This window comes from Anolis sagrei, chromosome 1, assembly GCF_037176765.1.
Source record: "Anolis sagrei isolate rAnoSag1 chromosome 1, rAnoSag1.mat, whole genome shotgun sequence".
NCBI lineage: Eukaryota > Metazoa > Chordata > Lepidosauria > Squamata > Dactyloidae > Anolis > Anolis sagrei.
The window spans coordinates 139,143,150-139,167,720 of NC_090021.1; the positions used below are offsets into that span (position 1 = coordinate 139,143,150).

The following is a 24,571-nucleotide window of genomic DNA, read 5'->3' on the forward strand; positions in this document are numbered from 1 at the left end:
TCCTCCTTTTCAACAAATGGGCGCTTTATGGAATGGTGCCTCCTTCACCGTTTGCCGAAAAATTAAAATATAGATATGTATCCTCTGATTCCTTTAATTCAAGACAGAAAAGGGGCAGTAGAAGATCAGGCATAAAGTTACCGCAAGGCAAAACCAAGACATTATCCCCTCAATTCTGCCCTCCCACTATGACTTTTTCCATCAATACCCCAATATCTAGCTTTACAGACTGAATTTTTTTCATATATAGAATTCATATTTTCACTTTGTTCACATTTCCTATATCAGTTACCCAAGTATTTTGCCCCCTCAGTACCCACGGAGAATTGCTTCCAGGGTTTCCAATGGATACCAAAAAAATGTGGAGTAACTTTTTTCATAAGTAAATTTTTATGAAGGACTTTAATTTAATAAAAAAACCAAAATAAAATACAAAAATGAGTTTTTAAGATACAGCATATAGAAATTACCAGAACTGTACAACTGCATGATGTCTGATACTACTAAACTACAGTTTATCTGCTATTAAAAATAACAGAAAGACAAAAATGAAAACAAAATACACACAAAGAGAAGCAATGAGCTACAAAATTCTCACTTTATCTGATGGTTATTATTCCATATTGGTCCATACCCTATAAACCAATGGTTCTCATCCTGTGGATCCCCAATTGTTTTGGCCTTCTACTTCCAGAAATCCCAACAACTGGTAAACTGGCTGGGATTTCTGGGAGTTGTAGGTCAAAACACCTGGGGAGCCACAGATTGGGAACCACTGCTATAAATGATAATCTAATCACATTTCTATTTAAGGCAATACTCTTCTTATTCATTAATCCCACAGTTGATAAACCCACCCATCATTGCAATGAAAAGGTAATAAACAGCTTGGCCAGACTTTATCACAGCAGGTTAATCACCAAGCTGCAATAAATCTTGCCAACCAGAAGGTTGACAGTTGGAGAGGAGCGCCTGGCCTTCAGCCCAGCTCCTGCCTACTTAGTAGTTCGAAAACAAATGTGAGTAGATAAATAGGAACTGCATTAAAGCAGAGAGGTATTTATTTAGTCATAGCCTTTTGATCAGAAAAAGGAGGAAGTTTACGAAAAAAGAAAGCTCTTCGGCAAGGAGATGGAACAACAGCACCCCCTGTGGCTGGAACCGAGCACAGCCTCCAAAGATGCTGAAAGATGGGGAAAGGCCTATATATACCTCTGTCTGTTGTCTGTCTTGTTATAGTATAATCGACATTGAATGTTTGCTATATATGTGTTTTGTGATCCGCCCAGAGTCCCCTTAAGGGTGAGAAGGCAGAATATAAATACTGTAAATAAATAAATAAATAAATGCAGATTTATTTATTTATTTATTTATTTACATATAATCCAGTTCAATACAGATTTGAACTGGGTTATATGGCAGTATAGACTCCAGTTCAAAGCAGATAATGTGATTTAACTGATTTAATAATCTGAGTTCAGTCTGGAGCATTTCTGTTTTGGCCATTTTAAAAGATCTGGTCCTTTGACATACCAGCATTTTGACTCATTATAGGTTTCCTTTTCATCATAAGGCTCTTAGCCGGAAATCTGTTGTGGAGACATGTCTTTGTAAGTGGGCTTACTCTGTAGGAAATTAGAATAGTGAAGTTGGGTAAAGTCCATACCCACTAGAGGTTTGCCATTGCATTACTATGTAGCAGAGGCAGCAAAGTGACCGATGTACATTGGTGCCTGGTGCACAGTGGGACCGATGCATAACAGGACCAATGTCAATCAGTCCTGATGCACATTACCTCAATGCTTATGTGCATCACATCAGTCCTGGTAATCTTGTTGGCATCCTGTTACATATAATCACAACTCAGGAATGGGATTTCTTAGCATAGTTACATAATTTAACCAGTCATAGAGGGTTCTGCCATTTGCGTCTAGTATTCCCTCATCCTTTTCTCTGCACAACCCTTTGCCTCTCTTACATTTCCTTGAGGGAGGGAGGAAAAGGTGACACAGTGTGCTTGAGTGAGCAGAACATTACAGGTGAAATTTTCAATAGTTAGCTCACACCAAACACAAACATTGGGATGAAATAGTAGCAATTTTGAAGACTTTATCATAAAGGTGCCCAGATAAGTTTTCCATTTCCTGAAATTGCAGGGTATGTACTCAGTCTACAAATGAGAGGGGAACGTAGAAATGGCTGAACAGGTGCTTGTTTAAAACAGTTTCTTTTTCTACAAGCACAGGCAGTCCTATCATCTCATATCGTTCTGTTCTGTATTTCCCCCGTGTGCTTCTCGCTCCTTCTTGCATGGTTTTGGGCAGCTTGCTATGTTCTTCCATTGCTGGAATGATCCCTCTACTCCTCTCCTGCCGGGTGCTCAGTGTGCTGAAGTAGGAATCCTGTCTCATACACTCTTGGCTTGAAGGAGCAGCAAGGGCTTTTTGCCAGATGCCTGAAACTTTAGATGCTCTTTCTAATTACCTTATTTGTGGTCAGCCCTCTCCCAAGCTATGCTAACCATTGGACTGCAATCACACACCGAGCAGCTAGTATCCTCTTATCCCATTACGGCATCAATTGCCTAGCCTACTCTTAGATGCAAGCAGGTGGGATCAGAATTTTGAGTACTGGCTTTTGAGAGCAGATCAGCTGGTTTTACTTTTGTAATTTCTGTTATTGATGAATAATTAGCTAATCTTATAAGGAACTCATAGATTGGGTTGCTGTGAGTTTTCCGGGTTGTATGGCTATGTTCCAGAAGCATTCTCTCCTGGCTCTTTGCCCACATCTATGGCAGCCATCCTCAGATGTTTATTTATTATTTATTTATTTACAGTATTTATATTCTGCCCTTCTCACCCTGCAGGGGACTCAGGGCAGGTTACAATGCACATATACATGGCAAACATTCAATGCCATTTAGACATACAACATAGAATCCTAGAAATCATAGAGGTGGAAGAAACCTCATGGGCCATCCAGTCCAACCTCCTGCAAAGAAGCAGAAAAATTGCATTCAAAGTACGCCCATATACGGACAGACACAGAGGTGTTTAACATTCCAGCTTTTCCGGTTTCATGAGGGTATGTTCGATTCCAGCCACAGGGGGAGCTGCCGCTTCACCGTCCACTTGTGACACCGAATCCTTTGATAGAGTACTTCCTCATTCTTCTGCATGCTGCTGAAAGGTTTTATGGTGTCATAAATTAGTTAAATTTCCTACTTGACAGATGCAACTGTCTTTCAGACTGCATAAATTGACAGCAAGCTAGACTATTAATGGTCGGGAGCTTACTCCGACCCAGGCTGGCTTCGAACTCATAACCTCTCGGTCAGTAGTGATTTAATGCAGCTGGCTACTAAGTCCTAGGTGTGAAGTCTGTCGGAAACTAGGCAAGTGAGATTCATATATCTCTGGAATGTCCAGAGTGGGAGAAAGAACTCTTGTCTGTTGGAGGCAAGTGTGAATGTTGCAATTGGCCACCTTGATTAGCATTGAATGGTCTTGCAGTTTCAAAGCCTGGTTGCTTCCTGCCTGGGGGAATCTAGAGCTACACATTCATGATTGTTTTGTAGTCACAATCCCTATGTAAGCTCCTAATTTAGTTTAGGAGTGACATAGGGCCTGTGAAAGTCCCCCAATCTCTAAATACCGGGCATCAGCAGATGTGATTGAAAGTGGTCTGTTCCACTAAAGATCAGAAAGCAACTGACTGCCGTTCCCATTTGCTCTTGAGCTAGTGACCTCCAGCTCTGAATTTGCTTTTTGCATTAGCAGTTGTTCACTGGAGAAGGTGGAAACCTCAATCAGATGACTCCTGAGTGATGAGAACAGACCCTGGCAAGTGGGGATTGGCTGGGAATCACTGTGTTGCAACATAATTACAGTGCTTATGCATGCACACATCTCAACAAATTTAATAAGGATACCATAAGTCAGCAGGTGACTTTTGGATAAATACACATACACACATGTAAATACTAGGCATGGTCAATCCATGATTCTAAATAAAGTACTTACAAAACTAGAGGGCACTGGTGCTTTGCTTCTAAAGTGTTGCTAAAGTTCTGGTGGTGAAAATTTCAGACCTTTCAAAATTTCTTTATGATTTTGTTATTGCTGATTTTTATGACAGAACCAATTAGGAACTACCATTTATAATGAAATTTTGAAAGTTTTGTTAGAGTTCTGAAATTTTCACCACCAGAACTTTAGCAACACTTTAAAAGCAAAGCACCAGCACCTACTAATTTTGTAAGTATTTTAGAACCATTTCTCCCAGAGCCCCCTCCAGTCTCCCAGACTCGCTTGGTGAGTACAAGGGAGAGAGCCTTTTCCTCGGTGGCTCCCAGACTATGGAACTCAGTCCCTGGAGAGATTAGGAAAGCCACTACCCTAGAAACCTTTAAAAAGAACCTCAAAACCTGGCTCTTCCGCTGCGCATTTGATGAGTAGATCTACATCCTCATACGAGTGTTTAGTTTAACGGCTTTTGTTATTGGAGTGCATTCTCCCCATAGGAAAGTTTTGCTCCACGACCTCCACTAAAACGAGCTCTCCTCCGCAAATAATCTGTCTTTGTTTATCTCGTGTTTATCTCGCCTGAGTTTTTAATCTGTTTCTACCCAATTTTCTTTTATCCATTACATGTAGCTTGCCCATGTTACCATGATTGTGTTTATTGTGTTTATTGTAATTTTATATTGCTATGTTGTCTTTTGTTTTATGTAATTGCGTTATTATTGTTTATTACTTGAATTTTTTGGTTTTGTTTTATTTCAGGTAATTTGTTGTTTTGGGCTTGGCCTCATGTAGGCCGCACCGAGTCCCCATCGGGGAGATGGAGCGGGGTACAAATAAAGTTTATTATTATTATTATAAACGATGGATTGCCCATGCTTAGTAAATACAAGCCCATCCTTTGTATGTTTGCCTAGAAATCAGTCTTACTCCATTTGACAGAGTGTGTTCATGGCAGAAGTGGTTCTCAACCTTTGGTTCTCCAGATGTTCCACACAGCTGCATAAAATCCACATTGAACTGGATTATATGGCATTGTGGACTCAGATATTCCAGTTCAAAGCAGATATTGTGGATTATCTGCCTTGATATTCTGGGTTATAAGGCTGTATGGAACGGCCCTTAGACTTCAACTCCCAAAAATCTCAGCTTTGGACCTCCAAAACACCTGGAGGACCAAAGGATGAGAAGCATTGCTATAGAGGTTCACAAGGACTACACTGTTAAATTGATAAATTTAAGATAGTCCGCAAAATATTTCCATCTACAACTACTAAGGAAATTCGGTGTTTGCTGTAGTGACAAAAAAGTGAATTGACTAGATCTGTCTTTCTGGCCCTTCTCAAATTTTGCAATATAAAAGTCCCGACCTCCAATCTTTTGATACACACTTCTTCCTTCCTGAAAGCAGCAAGAAAGGTCTCTTTCCCTCTCACCTTTTCATAACAATGTTCTAAGATAGCTGAAGCTGTAGAAATGAAGCCAATCAGTTGAACACTGCACACAGTAGCATGGCATCCAAAGCAGCACAATGCGAGCTTGCAACAAAAGAATCAAACAAAATGCACCAACTGCTCATAAGAAATAAAAGCAAACTTGTACTGTTTAAAAAAAACCAAAGGGAGCTGTTCTTCTTTTATACAACAAAGGAATATGAAGACAGGGAATTAGTCTCCCGAGAAGATATTTTTCCTGCCTTGAGGTAGCCCAGAAGTGTATCTTAGTGGGTTTTTAAGGTTAAGTTTCAAGATCTCTTTTGTTAGATTAATGTGTCTCCCACAAAGTAGCGTTAACTCAAAAGAGGCTCTGAAAATGTGATCAGCATATGTAGAAGGTTCGCATACCAGAGAGTATTTTTGTGTCAATAACAAAAACAGACACGCAGACATGGTTTGATTTCGCATGCTGTAAAAGTAGGGTAGGAAACACAGAAGACTGTCAAATTATAGTAATGGGTGTCGGGGAGAAAAAGCCGATAAGGACTTGCTTTTTTATCTTTGTCGTGAATCAATTCCTATCCTTTCAAAGAATTGCTCAGATAAAATGGTGTGTTCTCATAGATGTATTTGTACATCTTACATTTTGCACACATGTTTTCCTTATTCTGAACTTTTTAATTCTTCTCCTATTTTCGTAATACAGCATGAACACCCATACCTCAAATTCCAAAATCCCCCAAAATCCAAAATTGTCCACATAGGTAGCTGAGATACACCTTTGCTTTTGATGTATAAAATTGCCTTCAGGTGGTGTGGATAAGGTGTATATGAAACATAAATGAAGTTTGTGTTTAGACCTTGGTCCCATCTCCAAGCTATCTCAAGTTGTATCTATATGCATATACAAGTATTCCAAAACACTTCTGTCCCACACATTTCAGATGAGGGCTACTCAACCTGAACTCTGCTATTTTGTGTTTTCACATTTAAATGATACAAAGGAGACTATTGTGCCTTCATAAATATATATCAGAAACATTATGGCTCTTGGAAATTGAGACAATAGTGTGACAGAGTATATAGCTTCACCAGTGTTATTGGGCTTCTCCATTTCATCAATGTTCAATGCAGCTTGATATTGTTGGGATATATACCCCACAACCTGTTAATGGCCAAGTGAACAGGGTGTTGCCTGAATGTACAAGGCTTCTGGGATGCATTGGGCAGCATAAAAAGGACAGTTGTCGTCCTCCTAGATCAGTGGTTCCCAACCTGTGGTCCATGGACCACCAGTGATCCACAAAAACGAAAATATGGTCCACGGCCTCACTGTTAATGCACCGTTGCAATGAGAGCGACTGGTCTCACGAAACCCTCTTATGGTGCTGAAGCTTATTAAATATGGTTTTCTTTGGGCAAACAGATAGCGACTACTGGATGGCATTTGTTCTGTATCAGAAACTAGAGCTGATGTGCTCGATCCAATGCAGTTTTCTGAATCAGCGCCCCAAATAACCAAATCAAATCTAAAGTTCACCAAAAAGTGATTGATAACCCTTTTGGTTCTAATGTTGGAGAGTGATCCCTGGTCAAAGTGATTCCTAGTCAAGTGGTCCCTGATTAAAGTGGTCCCTCATCAAGTGGATCTCTAGTCAAGCGGTCCCTGGTTAAAAAAAGGCTGGGAACCACTGCCCTAGATGTCCAGCATAATGCGATGTCTGAGAGCATGGCAGCTCTTCTTTTTTCTCTCAACTGTAGCTAGAGAGTTTTGGGTGCCCTCTTTGGAGCACCTCAGTGCCATCAAGTTATGGATGTGGAGGTATTGAAGGAAGCATCCACTACCTCATTATGAAATGCCTTTTGGGCATTTTATATAGAAGTGGTGAGTAACATCTTCAAAATCTATTACAATACATATAATTGATAATACTTTGGAATAGGACACCAGTACGATTCCAACCATTAATGTAAAACAATGAAGTCTATCCTTCCCTTTGGTAGTTTTTTTTTTTACTACCAAGGCCTTTATGTGAGTACTGTGCATAGTATTCTCACATATATTTTGTCTAAAGGACACTCTAGGTTGTAGATTAGTTGAGAAAAAGTCTGTGTATGAATATTTGTGCATTTGTGTACGAGGCTCAGTACTCTGGCAATTTAATCTAACTGTTCGCCCATCACAAAACAATGATTTATGGCAAAGAGTAGCCAAGGAGAAATGTTTTCTTAAAAATCATTGAATCATCATTTTGCATTGAAGATTCAATGAAAAATGATGAAGAGTAATGGTTGCCAGCCTGGGCTGCTGCACAAACAGGACCATGTCTAACAGAACAACAGAAGCAAAATCCTCTGTGCAAAATCAGACACGCAACATAAAATTTGGTGTCCTGAACATGAAAACTTTTGTGTCTCAGAGTGTATCTGTACTGTAGAATTAATGCACTTTGTTGTCACTTTAATTGTAGTGGCTCAATGCTATGGAAACCTAGAATTTGTAGTTTTACAAGGTCTAGCTTTCACTGGCAAAGAGAAACTACAGCTACAACTGCCAGGACTTGGCATGGAGCCATGGCATTCAAAGTGGTGTCAAACTGCTTTAACTCTATAGTGTAGATGCATCCCACAAGTTGCAAGGGTATATTAGAAAATGGGAAGGTGGTGTTAACTCTTTGGAAAAGACTAAAGGAAAATGACTGGCAGTATTCAAGGATTTCTGTGCTCTGAAACATAGCTCCTAAGATCCTGTTCCACGGTCTCTGCTCGTGCAGCTCTGCCTCAATAGCTCAAATGTCCGCCTCTTTCTTGCCTCCTGCTGTTGCAATTTTATCTAAAATTTCAGTCTCTAAACGGAGCCTCCATGATGATGGCTTCTTTCTCCCTCCTAAATGACAGATGTGAGCACGTCATTTAGTCAAACCAAGATGTGTGTTTAATCCCAAGGTATTAGAGACATTTGCCTAAAAATATCAGACTAATGCCAAAGCTTGTACAAAGCAGGCTGTTGGTTTTAAGTGTGCCGGCCTTTTACGTTTCAAGAAATAATTCCGTTGATGCAGATTGAACATCACCTATCCAGGATTCTGAAATCTAAAGTCTTACAAATTCCAAAACTGTCTCCTTGGGTGGCTAAGATAGCGATATCTCATGATATACATTATGTGCAAATACAGTTACTCCAAAATGCAGAAAAATATAAATACTTCTGGTTCCAGATATTTCAGATAAGGAATACTCAACCTGAATTTGTTAAATAAAGATTTGCATTCTATCTTTGTACAGAGATGCAATGTGGCACTTTTATTTTAAAAATCCATAAAATATGAATATGCTTAATAGTAAAATAAATCACCATATAGATGACATACAGTAGTGTCAGAAAACTTGTCTAACCTGCTGTGTGACCTGTAAGCACTTAATATCACTTAAGCTAAAAGAGATGTGCAGGAACTGCTGCTCGATGTATCTGTTGCTGAGCTGTTCCATTTTAGACTTGGGGGCATGTTTTAAAAAAACCATAAATGCAACCAATTTTTTCCCAAATAAAAAGCTTTTATAGATTCTTCTTTATGGTCTTCTGATTTTGAATGGATAGGAAGATTTCAGATACTTTGCCAAAATAATCGTTTATTGTTTATGTACCATCCAGAACTTCTCTTCTGTTTTGTTTTGCTCTCAAACCATGTTTCTTAAAAAATAAATACAAAAGATGCCAGTTCATGCACTGGTAACCTCAAGGCTGGATTTCTGCAATGTGTTGAACATTAATCTGTCTCTCTATTAAGTTTGGAAACACTAGTAAATATGAAATGTGTTGTGAATAAATCTAGGTGTGACCGTATAACACCCATATTAAAACCACTCCATTGATTTCCAGTTAGTTTCCAGGCAAAATACAAAGTGTTGGTTGTTACCTTTACAAAACAACATGATTTGAGTCCGGGTTACCCGTAGGATTGCCTTCTCCTATATAATCTGAGCTCTATACTCTGCAAAAATGAAAATACAATCTGCAGCCTCACCATTACTTCGCTTTTTCCTCAAAACAGCAACGAGAGCAATTGGTCTTGCAAAACCCTCTTATAGTGCCGAGGCAAGGGGGTGTCAAGAGGGGAGAGGCTGACTAACCACAAAAGATTACTACTACCACATCAGCTCTAGATTAATAAATATGGTTTTCTGTGGGTGAGCAGATAGTGACTACTGGGTGGCATATGTCCTGTATCAGAAATTAGAGCTGATGTGGCCTATCCAATGAAGTTTTCTGAATCAGCAACTCAAATAACCAAACTGAATCTAAAGTTGACCAAAAACTGATTCATAACACTTTTGATACTAATGTTAGAGAGTGGTCTCTGTTCCTGGTCAAGTGGTCCCTGGTCAAAAGAAGGTTGGGAACCACTGATCTAGTGATATTCCTGTCATATTCCTGTTGCTGGACCCACTACAAAGATGTCATCTTTAGGGACCTTCCAAGACCTTTGGAAGACCCTACAGATGCTGCTTAAACACATCCACCTACAGGAAATGGCTGGATGCATCCCCATTTATCCCTGCCCGACAACAGAGAAATGGCTGTATTGGGGGGCTGTTCTGTGAATGACATTGGAAAATGTAGCTGTATCTCCAAATGCAGAATCTCAATAATTCTAACCTCATCAGCCAAAAAAAGAGAGAGCTTTCAGAGAGCCACACTTTGATTTTTGAGGCAAGAGTGCTTAATTTTAGATGGGAAGAGATATGTGACCTGCCCATTGTGTTTGATTTTATATTTTGGTATTTTGCTTTGTTTATTCTATTTTGCTATTGTATGTATTTTATTGTGATGTAATTTTTGTTGGTTTTTTGTTGTTTGCATTTTGTATTTTATTTTGCTGTATTATATTTTTGGGCTTGGCCTCATGTTAGCCACCCTGAGTCCCCCTCGGGGAGATGATGGCAGGGTATAAATAAAGATGATGATGATGATTATTATTATTATTGGACCACAGCCACTATGTGTTAGGAACAGGGCAAACCAGTGAACTTTGAAAAGTGCCTTTCAGAAGTTTTGGAGTGAATAACAAAAAAGAAAACAGCAGCAAAAAAGGCATCCTCATTTTTCTTTCTCTGGCCTTGGAGGTTTCAAGGAACGTGACTTATCTATAAATAAGAGGAATGTATAAATAAAAACCTGATTCTAACACCAAGCTTGGAAACTGATCTCAGTGTTGCTTTCCATTGACAGATAACAAATATGCTCCTGCAGTCACTCTCAATGGTTTCATCTTTATTCTTGGAGGAGCTTATGCACGAGCGACCACCATCTATGACCCAGAAAAAGGCAATATTAAAGCAGGCCCCAACATGAACAACTCCAGGCAATTCTGCAGGTGAGATAATAACCAAAAATTATGATTGAATTACTAGCACCTACAATATTTTTCCGCTGCAGAAAATTATTGAATTGGAGTGAGAAGCACAGTGGGACTAGAAACTCGTGCTTCTTGCTCATTCTGACAGCATGCTTTTGTGGTAATAGCACTGTCTGGGTTATATTAATTGAAACCTCCAGTTAATTATCTGATTGTACATTAATCTAAATGCTCTCCCTTGGTATCCAGACATTTAAAGTCTTTCAGAGGGAATCCTGTCCTTTAAAAGGCTCTCTGAGAGTTGGAATGATTTCTGTGATTGTACCTGAGTGTGGCTCGGTTTTGAAGCAAAGGCTGGTAGCAACTAGTTTGCCAAAGTTCGTGTAAGATAAACATAGGCTTCTAATGAACACCCCCCTCTATATTATTTAAAAAAAATTTATTTATTTACCGCATTTTTATCCCACCCTTTTCAGCCCAAAGGCAACTCAGGGCAGCATACAGATTGGCAACAATGAAATGCCACAGTATATATACATACATATCAATTAAAAACAGTTAAATCACATAGTAAAAATTCATATAAAACCATTTAAAACTATAATAATCAATGTCTACCATATTAGAGGAAGAGCCCCCGGTGGCACAGTGGGTTAAACCCTGTGCCGGCAGGACTGAAGACAGATGGGTCGCAGGTTCGAATCCGGGGAGAGGCGGATGAGCTCCCTCTATTAGCTCCAGCTCCTCATGCGGGGACATAGAGAAGCCTCCCACAAGGATGACAAATAACATAAAAAAAACATCCGTGCGTCCCCTGGGCAACGTCTTTGTAGATGGCCAATTCTCTCACACCAGAGGCGACTTGCAGTTTCTCAGGTCGCTCCTGACATACACACACACACACACACACACACACACACACACGAGAAACTAAAATACATGAAACACTGTAAATACTGTGAATCAAAGATATGCAGTATGTGAGACTTGTGGGCTATATCTCACCTCATGTCAAACTCATTTTCACCAAGTGCCAGACTTAGGTTAGGAGCCTCGGTGGCACAATGGGTTAAACCAGGCATCCTCAAACTGCGGCCCTCCAACTGTTTGGGCCCTCAACTCCCAGAATTCCTGACAATGGAACAAGCTTATTAGGGCTTCTGGGAGTCTCATGATGCAGGATCTCAGCCAAAGTGTTTAGACATTCAGAACTATATTATTTAAGTAGCACATCACTGACAGATGATCAACATGGGGAAAGTTTTGCCTTGAATAAACAAAAGTTCTGATTGGGCCTGTTCTTTACAGCAGTTATGGTTCTGACCAAAGAGAGAAAATGTGCTTTTAAAGGTTTTGGATGACAAAATCTGCTAGCAGTGCTTGAGCAAAACCCCATGGGAGTTTAAAAATATAAACAAGACCCTAGTACTTAAATGCTTGAATCAATGCTGTGGATGCAGTATTGGCATTATTGGCATTTTCCTCCATAGCAAGTGCTTGATGTATAGGAATGTAGGTGAAATCAGTGTATAGTGACTTCTGAGTTATACATGCACTGTCTCAGTAATTGGGGAAAACAGACAAGCATCTGAAGCCATACTTAAATATAACACAATTTGATCATTTTGATAATGTATCCTAGCCATGGGCATTTCTACATTGCACAAGAACAGCATGTGGATCCAACTTTAATGGTTATTCTCCTGTCTTAAGGAATCCTAGGATTTGTAATTTGTACTGCATTTTTTGGAAATGTTAGTTGGAGCTCTATCACTATGAATTCTAATAATATTGCCAAAATACTAATCTTGTGATTTCTAAGGACCATAAGTATCAGGTTGCTGTTAAAGTACAGTTTGAATGCACACATCTCTGGCTCACAAGCTTCTTTCCCACTATCCTGAAGAGTGAACAGCTTAGAGCTTCTGAATTCAGGGTTTTTTTTCCGTGTCAGGAGCGACTTGAGAAACTGCAAGTCACTTCTGGTGTGAGAGAATTGGCCGTCTGCATTGATGTTGCCCAGGGCACACCCAGATGTTTTACCACCCTATGGAAGACTTCTCTCATGTCTCCACATGAGAAGCTGGAGCTGACAGACATGAGCTCACTCCCTGCATTCAAATCATCAACCTTTTTGGCAGCAGTCCTGCCAGTACAAGGGTTTAACCCATTGCGTCACCAGGGGCTCCTAATCTGTGGGTTTTACATTACAGAACTTTTCACAAAGCTAGCTACATAGCAGAGTTGCTGAATTGCAAACATGCATAATGGGACACTGGCAAGAGCTCCTGATGCACATTGGGACTATACTAATTGGGACTGATGAGCATTGAGTACCTCAGCATAATGATACACATCAATGCATATTGGGTGAAGATGGCCATTGCCCACCAATGCCCTTTGGGCACACTTTGCCAGCTCTTTTACATAGTAACATAATTTCTGTCCTCTACTGGATATAGACCTTTTGTACCTGCACAATTCTATTTCCTGTCGGCACAAATCCATTTACAAAGATGTAAGGTCTTGACAGGAATCTGGCACGTAGGTAAATGTTTCCCCTCAACATTAAGTCTAATTGATTCCTACTTTGGGGGGTGGTGCTTATTTCCATTTCTAAGCCAAAGAGCTGACATTGTCCATAGACACATCCTAGGTCATGTAGCCAGTATGACTGCATGGAACACCATTACCTTCCCACCAGAGCAGTACCTATTTATCTACTCACATTAGCAGGTTTTTGAACTGCTAGGTTAGCAGTAGCTAGGGATATCCTGTTCCACGGATTTGAACCACCAACCTTCAGGTGAATAAGTTCAGCAACTCAGCGGTTTAACCCGCTACACCACTGTAGCCCCGGCATCCGGAACATACTTTTCCCTATATTTCGTCAAATCGATAAACTGTTCAATTCCAAAGTTTCAGATTTCCTTCTCTCATGCAACAAAAAAAGAAAGGTTAGCAGGGAGTTTGTGAGCCCAGCTCAGACATGGTATGGCATTGTGTCTGTGAATATAACCTGAGGGTAGACATGAAATACCCACGTTTGCTTTTTGGAGTTGCAAAGAGAGAATTCACAGCTGAGTCCAGTGGATCTTTGGCTTGATGCTCCTGGGATTAAGAGAATCTAAATTTACTGAGTGTACTCTTTTCCTTCTCCAGGTGTTCACTACTTGCAGCAATAGTTGTTAGGACAAAGTCAGAGTCTATATCAGAGCAATTATCTTAATTCCCTGTAGCAGGCTAGAAAATGCAGAGGTGGAGGCAATAAAAATAGCTGAAGGACTGCACTTTCTTTCCTCAGATATAGTAACTTGCCTGCATCCCCAAACCAGTGTTCATGATTGTTCATCCTTCAAGAAATGATTAAATAAGCACTCCAACAAAAGTGCTTCCAGATCCTTCTCCCTCTCTCTATTGCTGTAGTTGTTTTTGGAGAAAGAAGCGGAGAATATCCATACTCTGCAAGCCACATTTTGGGAATTGACTCTCCTTCTTTATTCAAGGCTGCCCTCTCTTGGCTGCCGAGAGAATCTTGTCCTCAAGCGAACATTACGTTACATGCAAAAAATCTTACAGGCCAAATCCCAGCCAACACTACTGTGATCCTGCTGCTTTTGTGCTAATTACAGATTTTCATTGTTCCTCCATGTTAACAAGAGTGAAATTGAATGTACGAGAACCCCACTGTGTCCAGACAGTAGTTAATTACATTTTTTCCCTCACTCAAGATTGTAAACCAGAAGCAAACAGTGTGGTACAACTGACATAACTTCCCTTGGTAATTCATTCCTTTAATTATGTGGGTTTTAAAGTGGGATGTTCTTTAGCAACATTAAAGTTACTTCAATATGGATAGTTGGTAATGTAACAGTTCTTTGGCCAAGATCCCTTGATAGATTCATTAATAGAAGACTTTGTGTATGGTACAAGAGAGAGGGAATATGGCTAAGACTGATCTTGGAAGCTGAGCAGCTTCAGCTTTCATTAGGACTTGGACGGGAGACCACCAATGAATAACAGGCGCTGTAGGCTGTATTTCAGAGGGAGGAAACATGCAAAACCCTATCTGAGTATTCTTTTCCTAAGAAAATTCAGTAAAATTCATAAAGGACTAGAGCTAGAGCACTTCTTTGCTCCAGAATTATTCTATTCACACCTTCAGAATCAATGAGATGAGTAATTTATACCCATCCAGTTCAATGTATAACTCGTTTAGTTTCTGTTTGTGTGACCATGCATCCGTTTTTCCATTATTTATTGCATTCATTTAACAATATTTATATTTTGCTGCACAGTAACTTGCATTCAGCCTACAAAAACATCATATCCACTTTGCAATGATATTTAAAAGGCACAATAACAAGAACGTTTTAGAAATGCAACCTGAAGCCAAATTTAAAGAGAATCACTCTCTTGAACGCATCTTGCAGAGCTCAAAGATTGAGGCTTTGGGGCTTGTACCTTAATAGCACACATACTGATTTCTATAGTTGTTAGTGATGTGTGTCTTCAGGCCATTTCAGGTGTGTGACAACCCTGATGCAAAAGTGTGACTTACATGATTTTTTCAGAGAAGTTTTTCCCTTACTTTCCTCTGAAGCTGAGGGAATGTGACTTACCAAAGGTCATTCGGTAGGTTTCATGGCCAAGCAATGATTCAGATTGGGGTCCAGTTCAATTGGGGTCCTCAAACAGTCCAGCACTCAAACAGCTACATTATTATTATTATTATTATTATTATTATTATTATTATTATTATTATTATTTGTATTCCACCCTATCTCCCAGCGGGGACTCAGGTGGATTCAGCTATGCTGACTCTTGATTTCTGAAGTATCTTATTGCAATCCAAACGATTCCCTTTTAAGTTGGTCTCTTTTAGCTCTTCCCTTTGTGTCACTGTAAAGCATAAAACTCTCTCAGTGTATCTAAAATGACCTTATTTGTTGTTTTCATGCCATCAAACCATCTCCGACTTACATTATCCCCAAGGTAGACCTATCATTGGGTCTTTGTGCCCTCTGAGCCTGGGAGAACGTCACTTGCCCAAAGGCACCCAGTGAACTTCCATACTCCAATGGGGATTTGAACACTTCCAGAGCCCTAGTCTAACTTTCAAACCACTGTCCTGTGCTAGTTCTTGTAAGGACTATAGCTATATTTTGTTATTTGAAGTGACCCCATTTTCTATACATTTAAACTGTCCATCTCAGAAAACCCAAAGGACTCCTTCATGGTCCATTCAGCACTGATTCCTCATCAATTTTGGTAGTCCTGGAATTTCTCTGAACCAGATGTCCAAATTGGACCTTTCTACACAAAATTATGTTTTTTGACACTCCGTTGCTTTACCATTTGCCAGTATGAAGTTTCCTTTACTAAGGAAAATAGCTGCTGCCATCTCCTGTTCAGCTTCCACTATCTGTTCTGTCTATCCATCTAGTTTTTTAATTTACATCCCACCTTTCTCCTGCCATAGGACCGAAGGGGGCTTTCAGCAAATTAAAACAAAATAGTAGTAATCTGAGACTGGATTCACATGGTCAGGTGCTACACACCAGAAGAAATGGTGTCTCTATGGGAAGAATGCTCTCTATAGCCTCCTATTATATGGTAAGACACACAATATCATCAGATCCTAGGAGGAGCTAAAGATAGGTATAGTTTTGCCCTAATTGTCATCTACATGGAGGCTTTGTAGCTTCCATTTCCTCTACAGCAGTGGTTCTCAATATGTAGGTCCCGAGATATTTTGGCCTACAACTCCCAGAAATCCCAGCCAGTTTACTAGCTGTTAAGATTTCTGGGAATTGAAGGCCAAAACATCTGGGGACCCACAGGTTGAGAACCACTGCTCTACAGGAACATGTATGAATACATTGAGTCTTCCACCTTCGCTAGGGCTGTGGGAGTAAGACACCCATAAAAGTAGGAAACTCATCAATAAAATAGGCAATTTTTGCTCAGAGAAAACACATCTCTGGGACTTTCTGGATCCTCTGGTGTGATTCTGTGATCAGTATCTCTTTGTGGGAAGTTGACCATAGAGTCACACCTGAGGATCTAGAGAATTTTAGAGATTTCCTATTAATCAAAAGTTAAGCCCTCAGATATCTAAGTACAACTGTATTACGTAAGGTTCACTCTTTATGTACAGAAAATTAGAGCTCACAACCCAAGGTTGACCCTGCTATTAGGTGCATTGAGGCAATCCCTGAATTATGTAAGAGGGCAGCTATCACTTGCTATCCAACTTATAATTGGCAGAGAAAGGGAGGAATACTTATAGGGTTTTCTGCCTCCTACACAACCAACTTGGCCTTTAGATGCTATGTACCTTAAACTCAAGAGGTGCCATTCCCTCCTTAGAAAGCAAAGGTTTTAGGCAAGCCCTGATCAGTCTTCCATTTGTCTCCCATACCCCAGTCACCATGTTAAGAAACTTCTAGCACTGACCATGAGTTATTTTCCAAATATTCAAGGGTTGTCCTAAAAACAAAAATGTGCCACAAATTATGCAACTGTGACTAGAAAGACATCCTCTCCTTTTCCCGTTCACCTTGGAACAAAAAGAATACAGAATGTGTTTTCCTGTGTGAAAATTAAAATTTCCACGTCCCCTGCCTGCTTAGAATGGAGGCAGCATGCAAATCGGCCTGTGTTTCAGAGATTATCCACAGGGTGCCAGCCGCCATGCACCAGCGCAAGCTGGGAGCCCAGAGAAGCTAATTTAGGGAACTCGCAACTTCCAGCTGGTTGTGTCTTTCTCCTCTGACTGTTAGCTAGTCGGGTTTGTTATCCAGGCCTGCCGATTGGAAACTCTTAATAAAAGCAAGGTTCAGGCTATACTGCACAACAAAAGGGAGGGCGGTGGTGTTTTCTTTCTTTAAAAATGGGGAGCCGTGAAGCATGGCGACTGCTCCACTAGACTAATAGGAGCAGCAAGCACACGGCAAGGGGATGCTGGTTCCCAGCCGAGTAAATTCCTCATTACAAAGTTAGGATAAGCATCAGGCACCAAAACAGATGGCAAGTGAAAGGAAGGGAGGGGAGAGCAAAGGAGAGAAATGATGAATGATGCTCAGAAGCACCAGTTCTGCTATTTTGGCTCTCATCTGGAAACTTCTTGTACAACCTGCCTGTCTTGTTTAGACATCTTCCATTTTCCTTTTTCTTTGAAATTATTTACAGCTGTGCCATCAATGGTTAAAGTGTTGTTAGTGAGCTTACCCACTTTTACAGTAGTAGAAGGATAAGCTTGCACAAGGAGGTTTACTTGTCCAACACCTTTGTCACAGAGGATGAAGAGCAGCTAAAGGTTTCTGGGTCCAACCCTGCCTTTCCTCCACCAGCACCCCTGACTGGCCACAGGTTAGTTCTCCAAGACACTCTCCAGTCACACAGGGAAGAAGAAATAATAATTGCCTAAGTTCAGTGGAGTGAAAACAAACACTGTGTTGTAGTTCAGCCTGTGATGTTCATGATGGAAATGGGGATGAAGGGTTTTCTGGGCCTGGGTCTGTTGGAAATGGGGATGAGGGTTTTCCTGGGCCTGAGTTAAGCCCAGGCAAGAGGCCCGAGGTATCTCATGAATGGAGTGTTTCTCCTGCACAAGGTCACATTCCTGAGAGAGGCCCTCAACAGTCTTTCTCTGAGAAACTGTATTCTGAAGATGATTTGTCAGGTGCAGAATTTAATGAGAGTGAAGATAGGAAGCAAAACTTTTGTAAGCAGAGACAAAGTTCTCAGGTTTAATGGAGGTCAATTTGTCTGCAGGAAAAGAGAGAAAAGAAACCCTTATCTGGTTGTAAGGCCAAGAGAAATGTTTTCCTTTTGGTTCTGGGGTCAGGAAAAACTTTATATTGATACAGGGAAAGAGTTACCTCCGTCTTGTTTGTGTTGGAATTTCATGACAGTCTTGTTTCCAAGTATTCTTAGTTTCATATACCAAGTTTAGCCAGGCTCCTGATCTGTGTATTGGATTTTCATTCTGCCTTGTTCTATGGATTTTTTACCCTTGGATCTTGTATTTTACCTTGTGCCTTGAAGCTCATGGACTGTCCTTTATCTTGGGACGATACTGTTTTTACCATTTTTACTGCTTTGCCTACATATATAATTCAATCAACTGCTTGCTGATTTTACTAAGCTGGTGTGGTGTTTAAGGTCAGAGGTGTTCCTGCTCTGGAGTACAACACACTGCTCCTCCTCCCCAATTGGGCAGTAGCAATTAGTCAGTGTCCAGGAGGTGTGAACAGAGCTGCAACCACATCTCAGGATTCCTGTTGCATCTTATCCAACATTTAACTCCTTTAATTCTCCTTTTGTGCCCATCAGAAGAGCCAAATGTTCATCATAAATCTCCAAGGCATGTTAGAAGTTCTCAATGCACATTGGAGCTTCACAATTAATTAATAGGGTTACGTTGCCCCACTACCACATAAGTGTGTCTATATGGGGCAGGTAAATATATTTGTACCCTGGTCCAGCACAGGAAAAGAGTGATGATGACAGTGCATGTGTGAACAAGGGATCAGACCAAAACTGATCTGATTCAGATGTTCACAAATCCCAAAGATATTTTGGAGTTCCTTGCATACTCTGGAGTACCCCCCCCCCCCCAACTTAGTTTAGAGCAAAGTCGGGTTAAGGGACAAAAGCTCTTGATACTTACTGGAAGTTGCAATGCATCATGAAGACTGCCAGTGCTGGATTTGGAAATATTTAGTTTTTTAAAACTAGTGTAGACAGGTGCATAAATAAGGATTCATAAAGGTACATCAGCCGATATACCTTAGTTTGGAATGTTTTTCATATCTCCCAGCAAGTGTGTAGATCTCACTTCTAGTTTGGGAGCATTTCTTCCAAACACTGTTCTTTTTACTTCTGTAATGCACATACTGTATTTTTAGTTATTTCTGTAAATAAAAATGTCTGTGTTCTGCATCCAGGTCCTGGGAGAAAGAGTCAGGGTGCATATAAACCAAGGACACCAAAGACAGTTTTATGCCATATGGCTCATTTTGTACGGTTCTAAGACTGTTTTTCCCCAAAGCTGCAAAGCCACATGCCATGAAAACTAAATATTAAAATCATAGAATGGCATATCACAATAATGCTGTAACGGCATTATGCCAACAGCCGAGTGTTTTGAAAGCTAGCAGCAGTTGAACCCACTTGAACTTACAAGCAACACTCAGTTGTTCTAAATGGCAAATTTAACAAGCTCATCTTATAAGTTGCTCTGCCAGCCAGGGAGCCCTTGACATTGGAATCCATGTGTGAGATGGGGATTTGTGAATGATGGAGAAGCCTGGTTGTAAACACTGTTATCAGATATATGGTAGTAAGAACCAGGGAGGCTTTTTTGAGATTGAATGTTGTGCATCCCAACAAGACTAATCAATTGGTTAGTCCCAATGAGAATAGACCAGACAAGAGCAAATTTTGTAACTTGGGGGCCACATGGCAGACCGGCGCAGAGTGTGTGGGCTGAGAGGGAAGGGGTCCTCTACAAGTCTCTTCCCTGTCCTTTTCTCCCCTTACTCTTTCGGAGGTAGAAAGTGAAGGAAAGATGGGAAATGTTTGGATCCCAAAGGGGTTGGCCTTCATCAGAATGAGATGGTGGACAGAAGAGAAAAGATGACTCCATTAGACCCCATATTTCCTACTCGTGATATTGAACCCTAGAATCCAAGAGCTGGAAGAGACCCCCATCCAGTCCAATCCCCTGCTGTGCAAGCAGGCACAACCAAAGCACTCCCAATAGACAGCCTCTGCAAAAAGGCCTCCAGAGAAGGAGACTCCACCACACTCCCAGGCAGCCTATTCCACTCTCCAGGATGTTCTTCCTAGTCTTGTCAATCGAATCTCTTTCCCTGCCATTTGAACCCATTGCTCCCTTGTGCCCTGGTCTCTAGAGCAGCAGAAAGTCATTGCCCTCCCTCCTCCTCCATGGGACATCCTTTGAAAACTTGAAACATAGTTCTCATGTTCCCTCTACCTTCTCTTCTCCCAGCTAAACATCCCCCAGGAGAAAAGGAGAAAGGAAAAAGAGAAGGAAGGAAGGAAGGAAGGAAAGAGAGGGGATGAAGGATGGAGGAAAGAGGGAAGGAAGGATGAAAGGATATAAGGGAAGGAAGGAAGGGGAATAGGATGGTGAAAGAAAAGAGAGGGCCTGAGAAAAGAGCCCAAGGGGCCACATCTGGCCCCCGTGCCTGGGTTTGCCCTTACCTGGAATAGACCCATTGGGATCTGGGTTGTTGAAGTACAACCTCAGAGGATGCCTGCCATAAATCCAGGCGAAACATCAAGAGAGAATGTTTCTAGAACATGGCCATACAGCCCAAAAAACCTACAACAACCCAGTAATTCTGGCCATGAAAGCCTTCAACAATCCATTTGGATCTGCTGCCAGTGGAATTTACCTATACATTTACTCACAATTTAGAACTGATTCAGTGGGTCTAATCACTTAACCAATAGGTTTTGGACCAGTAATAGACCACAGCTTGTCAGTCTGTCTTCCTCTCTTGCCAGACAAAAAAATTAAGAAAGCTTAATAGTGCCAAGACGAAAGCTGGCAAGAAACAAGGAGTTAAAACAGAATTGTTGCACATGATATAGGAAAGGTTCTGCTTAGGTTCTTCACATTATGTCATGTTAATGTGTTATATCGAAAGCACTGAGGTTTCAGCTATGCTCAATGCATGTTCACAATAGAATAGCCCACATCGCCACAAGTTCTTCGGAAAATATGAAATTGTTGTCCTCTGTTCCTCCCTGTGTCTAATAGCACAGAAATGTGCCTGTTGATCCCTTGTTATGTGCGACAACATTCAAAACTATTGGTTTGCTGACAGGAGAGCAGGGAAAGCTTGGTGATTGACTTTAGTAGCCTTCACATAGCGTAGACCACTATTCAGTCTACCTTTAGTTTCACACCAGTACAGGAAGTCCCTGAGTTACAAACATCTGACTTACGAATGACTCAAAGTTAAAAACAAGTAAGAGAAATCTACCCCAGGAAGGGAAATTCACTCCTGAAAGAGTTGTCATGGGGAAATTGTGTCAGAATCGAAGCTTTATCACCAATCCTTGCTTTTACAAGCCAAATTTCTCAAAATCCAATTCTCAGAAAGTGAGGTGAAATCTTTTGAACAGGGGCACAAATAGCAAAACAAACACCACAAGGGTGTTAACCTTTCCCTATGCTATCCAAAGCATACATAAATAGATGGATGGATGGATGGATGGATGGATAGATAGATAGATAGATAGATAGATAGATAGATAGATAGATAGATAGATAGATTTGGCTGGAGTTGCACTTAAAAGATGTGCCTGTTCCGGCTTACATACAAATTCAACTTAAGAATAAACCTACAGAACCAGTCTTGTTCATAACTTTGGAACTGCCTGTAAATCAAACAGGGACTTCTAATTCTACAATATTTTAACCTTACCATAAATGCAAAGAAGTTAGATCTAGAATTACAAAGGAAAGACAATTCAGAAATTCTTTGTCCTGGATATCACCTTCCTGTGTGGTCAGATTTCTCCAGGATGTTTGTGGGTGGCTTTTCCCCTTTTGTAAATACCGCAAAGGGGAAGTTTTTCAGAGGAACTCTCTGGCTTGTTTTTAATGGCTCTTTGGAGTGATTCCAGAGAAATTAGTGTGTGTGGCTCAGAGCCCATTCTCAGTTACTAAAACTTGGTGGCAAGAATTAGAAAGAATGTGATGCGTATGAACATGCTAATTTAGTCGTTTAAATGTAGTTTTATAACCTCGAGGACAGCTATAGCGGATATTTCTTCATTTAAGTGTTGCATCTGGACAAGGATTAATGTACTTGGCCAAGTCCCGCCAAGATTATAAAATGCCTCATAGCAATAGCCTTCCGAAGGAGTGGGTGGTGAGCGTGCTTGGGATCTGTGTCCCGGAGTCCCAGGAGATACAACAAGCCATCGCTGCTCCATTGCAAAACTAGTCTTGATGATTCAGCACCAAGCAAATTGCCTCCCCAGATGTTAATGAGTGTTGTGCTGCTGGAAAAGCTAGTTTAATTGCATCTGTTCCAAAAACAATAGCTTTCAGTGGTCACCAAGGAAAAACCTTACAATAAGCCTCTTACTGCCTGTATACAAGCAGAACTATCATTTCGTAAGTTATTGTCTGCTCAATTAAGATCCAATATTTTCACATCCAAGTGTCAGCAGGATATTGTGATTCAAGTTTTAGCCTTAGACTATGGAAGAGGGTTCAAATTCCCATTCAGCTATGGAAAGCCACTGGGGCTAGATCTACACTGCCATATAAAATCCAGATTAGCTGCTTTGAACTGGATTATATGGCAGTGTATTCTCATATAATCCAATTCAAAGTAGATAATGAGGATTATCTACTTTGATAATCTGGATTATTATAGTGTATATCCAGCCTGGGTGACCTTCTGAAAACTCTATGGTCTTTTGTCTTGTGTGTATGCCCCCAAATCCCCTATTGATTTATGCAACCCCATGAATTTCGTAGGGTTTTCTAAGATAAGGAATACTCAGAGGTGGTTTTGTGAATTCTTTCTTCTGAAATTAACCCAGAGCACCTGATGCTTGTTGACAGTCTCCCATCTACTTACTAAACAGAGTTGACCCTGCTCAGCATTCAAGATCAGAGAGTATCTGGTACCTCCATCTGATTTAGGTCTCCTTTTCACCTTCAGATCGCCCTGGGTCACCTTAAGTCTAAGAAGGTTATGTTAATATTTATTGAAGTCTTACCTGGAGTTGAAGCAGAAAAAAAATATAGTTCCATAGAAGTTCAGTTCTTCAATGCAAAACTGTCAACCTCCCTCTAGGACAGCCTTTCTCAACCTGGGTGGTCAGAATTCTTGGAGTGGGGTCATGAGGGGTTTCAAAGGGGTCACCGAAGACCATCAAAAACATATATTTCTGATTGTCTTAGGAACCCCTTTGGCAGAGAAGGCTGCAAATCTCCCCACCTGTCTTTCTCTTCCTTTTTGGAAACAGATGATGAATCCTCCCACCAAAAGTCCTCCTCTGCTCACATCCAAGGGGATGGCTGTTTCTGAGACTCCCAAGAGTGGGGGGAGAGCAAGCAAGTTAGGCGCATGGCAGTGTGGTACACATGTACCGGCAAGGGAGAGCATGCAAGGGTGGCCCACACCAGCAGTCCCTTCAAAGCATGGGGGTTCTGCATTGGAAGTTTGGTCCAATTCTATCGTTGGTAGGGTTTAGAATGCTCTTTAATTGTTGGTGAATTATAAATCCCAGCAATGACAACTCCCAAATGTCAAGGTGTATTTTCCTCAAAGTCCACCAGTGTTCACATTTGGGCAGATTGAGTATCCGTGTCAAGTTTGGTCCAGCTTCATCATTCATTGTTTGAGTCCAAGGTACTCTCTGGATGTAGGTGAACTAAAACTCCAAAACTCAAGGTCAATGCCCACCAAACCCTTCCAGTATTTTCTGTTGGTCGTGGGATTTCACTGTGCCAAGTTTGGTTCAATTCCGTCATTGGTGGAGTTCGGAATGCTCTTTGATTGTAGGTCAACTATAAATCCTAAGAACTACAACTCCCAAATGTTGGGTATTTTGGTACAGAGAATGAAAATACATCCTGCATATTAGATATTTACATTACGATTCATAACAGTAGCAAAATTACAGTTATGAAGTCACAACGAAAATAATTTTATGGTTGGGGGTCACCACAACATGAGGAACTTTATTA

General features: G+C 40.7%; 1 protein-coding gene across 1 annotated transcript in view; it reads left to right on the plus strand.

The window, feature by feature from the left end:
• The window catches only part of KLHL29 (kelch like family member 29), a 545,709-nt gene that overhangs the window by 509,739 nt on the left and 11,399 nt on the right, over positions 1 to 24,571 (plus strand). Inside the window, exon 13 of the mRNA XM_060786976.2 lies at positions 10,692 to 10,836. Within this exon, the coding sequence (XP_060642959.2) occupies positions 10,692 to 10,836 (145 nt within the window). The remainder of the gene's footprint in view (positions 1 to 10,691; positions 10,837 to 24,571) is intronic.